General features: G+C 60.0%; 1 protein-coding gene across 1 annotated transcript in view; it reads left to right on the top strand.

Annotated features, from left to right (window-relative positions):
- EPPK1 (epiplakin 1) overlaps nucleotides 1-8,966 on the top strand; it is a 45,309-nt gene that overhangs the window by 21,549 nt on the left and 14,794 nt on the right. The window contains 1 exon segment of the mRNA XM_064703232.1: nucleotides 6-3,189. Within this exon segment, the coding sequence (XP_064559302.1) occupies nucleotides 6-3,189 (3,184 nt within the window).

Here is an 8,966-nt window from a genome sequence, read left to right as displayed (position 1 = left end):
CCAAGCAAGATGGAGAAGATGAGCATCTACCAGGCCATGTGGAAGGGCATCCTGAGGCAGGGAACAGCGCTGGTGCTGCTGGAGGCCCAGGCGGCCACCGGCTTCCTGGTGGACCCGGTCAAGAACCAGAAGCTCTCAGTGGACGAGGCCGTGTCCTCTGGGCTGGTGGGCAGTGAGCTGCACGAGAAGCTGCTGTCGGCTGAGAGGGCCGTGACGGGCTACTCTGACCCCTACACAGGGGACAAGATCTCCCTGTTCCAGGCCATGAAGAAGGAGCTGATCGTCAGGGACCACGGCATCCGCCTGCTGGAGGCCCAGATTGCCACGGGCGGCATCATCGACCCCGTGCACAGCCACCGCCTGCCCGTGGAGGTGGCCTACAAGCGTGGCTACTTCGACCAGGAGATGAGCCAGATCCTGTCTGACCCCGGCGACGACACCAAGGGCTTCTTTGACCCCAACACCCACGAGAACCTGACCTACCTGCAGCTGCTGCGCCGCTGCGTGCCCGACCCTGACACGGGGCTGCTGATGCTGCAGCTGATGGACAAGGGCTCCGTGCTCTACCAGCTGAGCGAGGATGCCCGCAGAGCCCTGCAGGCCGCGCGCACCACGCTGGCTGTGGGGCTCTTCCAGGGCCAGAGCGTCACCGTCTGGGAGCTCCTCTTCTCCCGCTACGTCCCTGAGCACCGGCGCCAGGAGCTCCTGCGCCAGTACAAGGCGGGGACAGTCACCATTGCACAGATGATCGACATCCTCGTGCAAATCATCACCAGGGCAGAGGGTCACAGTGAAAATGGAGTCCCCAAGGCCACAGAAAAGGAGATCCTGCCTGAACCCATCCAGAATGGTAGCGCCTCAAAGTCCCAGAAAGAAGAGAAACGGAAACAGGAACAGGAGCAGGAGCAGGAGCTGGAGCGGTCCCTCAAGTCCCACATGGTGGAAGTCTCAGCTGGCGGCTTCCACAGCAGGAAGGTGTCCCTGTGGGAGCTGCTCTTCTCCAAGTTCGTGTCCGAGGCCAAGCGCCAGGAGCTGCTGGGGCAGCTGCGGGCCGGGAGCCTGGCGCTGGCCGAGCTGGCCACGCTGCTCACCCTGCTGGTGGAGGAGGCAGCACAGCGCGGCAGCAGCGTGAAATTCACGGGCCTCCGGAGGCAGGTGAGCGCCTCGGACCTGCTGGACTCAGGCATCATCGACACGGGCACGCTGGCCGAGCTGGTGCAGGGCGCCAGGACCGTGCAGGAGGTGACGCAGATGGCCTCGGTCAAGCGCTACCTGGACGGCACGGGCGTCATCGCCGGCGTGCTGGTGCCCTCCAAGGCTGAGCCAAGCAAGATGGAGAAGATGAGCATCTACCAGGCCATGTGGAAGGGCATCCTGAGGCAGGGAACAGCGCTGGTGCTGCTGGAGGCACAGGCGGCCACCGGCTTCCTGGTGGACCCGGTCAAGAACCAGAAGCTCTCAGTGGACGAGGCCGTGTCCTCTGGGCTGGTGGGCAGTGAGCTGCACGAGAAGCTGCTGTCAGCAGAGAGGGCCGTGACGGGCTACTCTGACCCCTACACGGGGGACAAGATCTCCCTGTTCCAGGCCATGAAGAAGGAGCTGATCGTCAGGGACCACGGCATCCGCCTGCTGGAGGCCCAGATTGCCACGGGCGGCATCATCGACCCCGTGCACAGCCACCGCCTGCCCGTGGAGGTGGCCTACAAGCGTGGCTACTTCGACCAGGAGATGAATCAGATCCTGTCTGACCCTGGCGACGACACAAAGGGTTTCTTCGACCCCAACACCCACGAGAACCTGACCTACCTGCAGCTGCTGCGCCGCTGCGTGCCCGACCCGGACACGGGGCTGCTGATGCTGCAGCTGATGGACAAGGGCTCCGTGCTCTACCAGCTGAGCGAGGATGCCCGCAGAGCCCTGCAGGCCGCGCGCACCACGCTGGCTGTGGGGCTCTTCCAGGGCCAGAGCGTCACCGTCTGGGAGCTCCTCTTCTCCCGCTACGTCCCTGAGCACCGGCGCCAGGAGCTCCTACGTCAGTACAAGGCGGGGACAGTCACCATTGCACAGATGATCGACATCCTCGTGCAAATCATCACCAGGGCAGAGGGTCACAGTGAAAATGGAGTCCCCAAGGCCACAGAAAAGGAGATCCTGCCTGAACCCATCCAGAATGGTAGCGCCTCAAAGTCCCAGAAAGAAGAGAAACGGAAACAGGAACAGGAGCAGGAGCAGGAGCTGGAGCGGTCCCTCAAGTCCCACATGGTGGAAGTCTCAGCTGGCGGCTTCCACAGCAGGAAGGTGTCCCTGTGGGAGCTGCTCTTCTCCAAGTTCGTGTCCGAGGCCAAGCGCCAGGAGCTGCTGGGGCGGCTGCGGGCCGGGAGCCTGGCGCTGGCCGAGCTGGCCACGCTGCTCACCCTGCTGGTGGAGGAGGCAGCACAGCGCGGCAGCAGCGTGAAATTCACGGGCCTCCGGAGGCAGGTGAGCGCCTCGGACCTGCTGGACTCGGGCATCATCGACACGGGCACGCTGGCCGAGCTGGTGCAGGGCGCCAGGACCGTGCAGGAGGTGACGCAGATGGCCTCGGTCAAGCGCTACCTGGACGGCACGGGCGTCATCGCCGGCGTGCTGGTGCCCTCCAAGGCTGAGCCAAGCAAGATGGAGAAGATGAGCATCTACCAGGCCATGTGGAAGGGCATCCTGAGGCAGGGAACAGCGCTGGTGCTGCTGGAGGCCCAGGCGGCCACCGGCTTCCTGGTGGACCCGGTCAAGAACCAGAAGCTCTCAGTGGACGAGGCCGTGTCCTCTGGGCTGGTGGGCAGTGAGCTGCACGAGAAGCTGCTGTCAGCAGAGAGGGCCGTGACGGGCTACTCTGACCCCTACACGGGGGACAAGATCTCCCTGTTCCAGGCCATGAAGAAGGAGCTGATCGTCAGGGACCACGGCATCCGCCTGCTGGAGGCCCAGATTGCCACGGGCGGCATCATCGACCCCGTGCACAGCCACCGCCTGCCCGTGGAGGTGGCCTACAAGCGTGGCTACTTCGACCAGGAGATGAATCAGATCCTGTCTGACCCTGGCGACGACACAAAGGGTTTCTTCGACCCCAACACCCACGAGAACCTGACCTACCTGCAGCTGCTGCGCCGCTGCGTGCCCGACCCTGACACGGGGCTTTATTTCCTCAATATTGTTAGAAAATAATTGCAAAACCTTTTTATTTTTTTCCTTGTTTTTGCCTTGGGGAAGAATGTTGCTATTGTGTATAATTCTTTTGCTTCTGGTGTTTGTCTTTCTTTTTCTAAATATTTTTTTACCATTTATGACTCCAGTGAGGGAATTTCCTTCGTGATCTCTTTTCTTTGTCACCACCCACCCCCATCAGGTGCAGCTTTGAAGTGCCTCCCCCTGAGCAGTGTTGCTGCACTGCATTGTTCATCCTTCCTTGGTTGCCTTTGAGGAACAGAGGAGGCAGGCTGGGTTATCTCAGGACATTTTGGTGATATGTGTCATCCTCATTTTCCTCACACAGGTTTAACTGCAGGTCTTTGTTCCGTATGGGTGCTGCCATGAGTGGTATTTTTATTCTCTGCCTCTCTTTTCCTGCATATGCCAGCTATTTTCCCCAGAAGCTTTGCAGGATTACATTCAGGTGCAAGTTTTCAAGCCAGGACAGCGTGCAGAGCAGATTCCTGCGTGGGCAGGATGCCAGGCTTGCATTGGGTGTCACTGGCGTGGGACACATCATCTGTGTTTGCTCTCCATGCCCCAGCCTGTCCTGCCTTTCCGGGGCTGTCTGGAGCACAAACAGCCTCAGCCCAGCATGGTTTGCTCTCTCGCTGTGCTTTCCCTCCCTCTGTGAATCCTCCATGGGGATGGATCCTCACCGGAGCTGGAGTGGACCTGGCTGTGCTGTACTTTCTGTCTGTCCATCCATGGTGGAGCCTCCTTTCCCTCCTGCTCCTTTTGCCCTCCTGTGTCCTGAGCTGACTCAGCCACATGCCGGAGCACAGGAACAGCCCTGGAGCCACTCTCCCGTGCAGCTCAGGGATGAATAATTCTACTGCTGTTTAATGGGACGAAACTTGCCCTGCTTAAATGTGCTGCCTTGGGGTGTTTGCCTTAATTAACCTGTTAATGTCCTGGAAAATGGACTTTTGGCCACGGGCTTGTGCAGCTGATACCTGGGAACAAAGGTAGAGGAGCTGTGGGGCCCAGAGAATTGCAGGGGCTCGGAAAAGGATGGGGTAAATTAATGGGAGAGAAGTCACAGAAGCATGGAATGGTTTGGGTGGGAAGGGGTCTCCTCGTGCCACCCCCTGCCATGGCAGGGACACCTTCCACCTTCCCAGGCTGCTCCAAGCCCTGTCCAACCTGGCCTTGGGCACTGCCAGGGATCCAGGGGCACCCACAGCTGCTCTGGGCACCCTGTGCCAAGGCCTCACACCCTCCCAGGGAACAATTCCTTCCAATATCTAACCCACACCTACGTTCTTCCAATTTGAAGCCATTCCCTGATGCTGTTCAGCCAGGGATGGAAAGAAAGGCTCCAGGCTTCAGGTAGATCAGAAGACTCAAGAAAAATCTTTGTTAGCAAGAAGCAGTGAGTTTAATAGACTCACTCACTAAGTGGGACCGGATTGGTGTCAAAGTAGAAAAATTCTCACCTTTTTGGTGACGATGAATAGCACACTGTGAGGAACCATAACCATAAACAATAGTTACAGAAAGAGAGATAATAATTGTTTGAATTCTTTCATCTAAGATTCCCAGGCTCAGCCTAGGAGAAATGGTTTCTCTTCTTTTTTTGACTGAACTGAGAATCTCCACAATTCCCCCCTTGTGCTGGCACTGCAGGCCTTCATCCCTCTCCAGATGCCTTACAGCCCCCTTTAGCTGCTGGAAACCCACAATAACATCTCCCGGGAGTTTTCTCATCCATGGAAATGCAATTCTCCCTTCCACGGAGGCAAACAGGAACAGGGAGTGCTGAGTCCTTGGGGTGTGTCTGTAACATCCCACTGTGCTGGTGTCAGCGTGGTGTCCCCACAGCTGCTGCACTGGGACACGCTTTGGGACAGTCTCAATGGCAGGGCCAGCACGGTGTCCCCACAGCTGCTGCACTGGGACACGCTTTGGGACAGTCTCAATGGCAGGGCCAGCACGGTGTCCCCACAGCTGCTGCACTGGGACACGGTTTGGGACAAGGGCAGGGCCAGCACGATGTCCCTGTGGCTGCTGCACTGAGACACGGTTTGGGACAAGGGCAGGGCCAGCACGATGTCCCTGTGGCTGCTGCACTGACTCGTGGTTCCTGGGAAAAAGGGATGGGCCAGGCTTTTCCTGGTGCTCAGGGCACCTGGCCTGTGGCAGGGTCCTGGAGGGACAGAATCTGGGGGGCTGGGGTGGTGCCAGGGCTGCAGGGATGGTGCCAGGGTCACTGGGGTGGTGCCAGGGCTGCAGGGATGGTGTCAGGGTCACTGTGGCTGCTGCACTGGGACATGGTTTGGGACACTCGCAGGGTAGGGCCAGCATGGTGTTCCCATGGCTGCTGCACCATCCCTGCAGCCCTGGCACCACCCAAATGACCCTGGCACCATCCCTGCAGCTCTGCCACCACCTCAGTGACCCTGGCACCATCTCTGCAGCTCTGGTGGCACCACAGTGACCCTGGCACTACCCCTGCAGCCCTGGCACCACCCCAGTGACCCTGGCACCATCCCTGCAGCCCTGGCACCACCCCAGTGACCCTGGCACCATCCCTGCAGCTCTGCCACCACCTCAGTGACCCTGGCACCATCTCTGCAGCTCTGGTGGCACCACAGTGACCCTGGCACTACCCCAGTGACCCTGGCACCATCCCTGCAGCTCTGGCACCACCACAGTGACCCTGGCACCATCCCTGCAGGTCTGGTGCCACCCCAGTGACCCTGGCACCATCCCTGCAGCCCTGGCACCATCCCAGTGACCCTGGCACCATCTCTGCAGCCTTGGTGCCACACCAGTGACCCTGGCACCATCCCTGCAGCCCTGGCACCACCCCAGTGACCCTGGCACCATCCCTGCAGCCCTGGCACCATCCCAGTGACCCTGGCACCATCCCTGCAGCCTTGGTGCCACACCAGTAACCCTGGCACCATCCCTACAGCTCTGGTGGCACCACGGTGACCCTGGCACTAACCCAGTGACCCTGGCACTATCCCAGTGACCCTGGCACCATCCCTGCAGCTCTGCCACCACCTCAGTGACCCTGGCACCATCCCTGCAGCCCTGGCACCATCTCTGCAGGCCTGGTGCCACCACAGTGACCCTGGCACCATCCCTGCAGCTCTGCCACCACCTCAGTGACCCTGGCACCATCCCTGCAGCCCTGGCACCACCCCAGTGACCCTGGCACCATCCCTGCAGCTCTGGCACCACCCCAGTGACCCTGGCACCATCCCTGCAGCCCTGGCACCATCCCAGTGTCCCTGGCACCATCTCTGCAGGCCTGGTGCCACCTCAGTGACCCTGGCACCATCTCTCCAGCTCTGGTGGCACCACAGTGACCCTGGCACTACCCCAGTGACCCTGGCACCATCTCTGCAGCTCTGGTGGCACCACAGTGACCCTGGCACTACCCCAGTGACCCTGGCACCATCTCTGCAGGCCTGGTGCCACCACAGTGGCCCTGGCACCATCCCTGCAGCTCTGGCACCACCACAGTGACCCTGGCACCACCCCAAAGACCCTGGCACCATCCCTGCAGCCCTGGCACCATCCCAGTGACCCTGGCATCATCCCTGCAGCCTTGGTGCCACACCAGTAACCCTGGCACCATCCCTGTAGCTCTGGCACCACCTCAGTGACCCTGGCACCATCCCTGCAGCCCTGGCACCATCCCAGTGTCCCTGGCACCATCTCTGCAGCCTTGGTGCCACACCAGTGACCCTGGCACCATCTCTGCAGCCCTGGCACCACCACAGTGACCCTAGCACCACCACAGTGGCCCTGGCACCATCCCTGCAGCCCTGGCGCCACCCCAGCCCCCCCAGATCCTTTCCCTCCCGGGCCCTGCCACAGACCAGGTGCCCTGAGCACCAGGAAAAGCCTGGCCCATCCCTTTTTCCCAGGAACCGCGAGTCAGGCACAGGATACCTGATAACACCTTTCCCACAGAGATCAGGGTTGTGCAATCTCTCCCAGCCGCAATAAAGAGCATTTTTGTCCGTACACTTGTCTGCCCGTGCCCGTCCCCTGGGCGCGGGGATGGGCCGGCTCCAAGTGGCTCTTCAAAGGGAACTTTGTTATTTTTGTTATTCTTTCCTGCGCGAGGCGCCGGTGCGGGCAGGAGGGGAGAGGCGGAGCAGGGGCGGCGGCCGCCGGTACCTGCCGGGCAGGTGACATCAGTGCCTCGGTACCTGCCGGGCAGGGGACAGAAATGCCACCGGTACCTGCCTGGCAGGTGACATTAGTGCCTTGGTACCTGCCCGGCAGGTGACAGAAACACCGCCGGTACCTGCCCAGAAGGGGACAGAAACACCGCTGGTACCTGCCTGGCAGGTGACAGAAACACCGCCGGTACCTGCCCTGTAGGTGACAGAAACACCGCCGGTACCTGCCGGGCAGGTGACATCAGTGCCTCGGTACCTGCCGAGCAGGGGACAGGAACACCGCTGGTACCTGCCCAGAAGGGGACAGAAACACCGGTACCTGCCCAGCAGGTGACAGAAACACTGCAGGTACCTGCCCAGCAGGTGACAGAAACACCACCAGTACCTGCCCAGAAGGGAACAGAAACACCAGCACCTGCCCAGCAGGTGACACAAACACCACCGGTACCTGCCGGGCAGGTGACATCAGTGCCTCGGTACCTGCCGAGCAGGGGACAGAAACACTGCAGGTACCTGCGAGCAGGTGACATCAGTGCCTCGGTACCTGCAGAGCAGGGGACAGAAATGCCACCGGTACCTGCCCAACAGGTGACAGAAACACTGCAGGTACCTGTGAGCAGGGTACAGCAGTGCCCTGGTGCCTGCCGGGCAGGTGACAGAAATGCCACCGGTACCTGCCCGGCAGGTGACATCAGTGCCTCGGTACCTGCCGGGCAGGGGACAGAAACACCGCCGGTACCTGTTGAGCAGGTGACAGAAACACTGCAGGTACCTGCGAGCAGGGGACATCAGTGCCTCGGTACCTGCCCAGCAGGTGACAGAAACACTGCAGGTACCTGCCCGGCAGGTGACACAAACACCACCGGTACCTGCCCGGCAGGTGACAGGAATGCCACCGGTACCTGCCCAGAAGGGGACAGAAACACTGCAGGTACCTGCCCAGCAGGTGACAGAAACACTGCAGGTACCTGCGAGCAGGGTACAGCAGTACCCTGGTACCTGCCATGCAGGTGACAGAAATGCCACCGGTACCTGCCCGGCAGGTGACAGAAACACCGCCGGTACCTGCCATGCAGGTGACAGAAATGCCACCGGTACCTGTGAGCAGGGGACAGCAGTGACACCAGTACCTGCCCAGCAGGTGACACAAACACCACCGGTACCTGCCTTGCAGGTGACAGCAGTGCCTTGGTTCTCGGGAGTTTTGCTGTTAATCGCAGCCCTGAGATTTTTGAAAAGTCTCTGTTTCGGGTGAAAAGTCTCTGTTTTGGCCCACACGTTCACAGAACGAGTCAGAGTTCCTCAGCTCTCAGTCTCAGAGTTGTTTATTGTGTCTTATCTATAAAATTTTTCTACTGTCCAGCTGAGGTCCGCTCAACAGGACAGACAGAGGCACTCTGCCTGAGCTCGGCGTGGTGTTATCTCTTTATACCACAAACTACATGTACAATGTTTACAATTACTTTCCAATACCTATCACCTATGTTAGACAGTGAATTTCTATTCTAAACCAATCCCAAAGTGCCAACATCGCAGCAGAAGATGGAGGTAGAGAAGAAGAAGAAAGGCTGGACATGCCCAAATCCCTCCATCTTG

Source organism: Zonotrichia leucophrys, chromosome 2, assembly GCF_028769735.1.
Source record: "Zonotrichia leucophrys gambelii isolate GWCS_2022_RI chromosome 2, RI_Zleu_2.0, whole genome shotgun sequence".
Taxonomy (NCBI): Eukaryota; Metazoa; Chordata; class Aves; order Passeriformes; family Passerellidae; genus Zonotrichia; species Zonotrichia leucophrys.
Note: the sequence above shows the minus strand (reverse complement) of the source record. Positions and strands in the feature narration are given on the sequence as shown.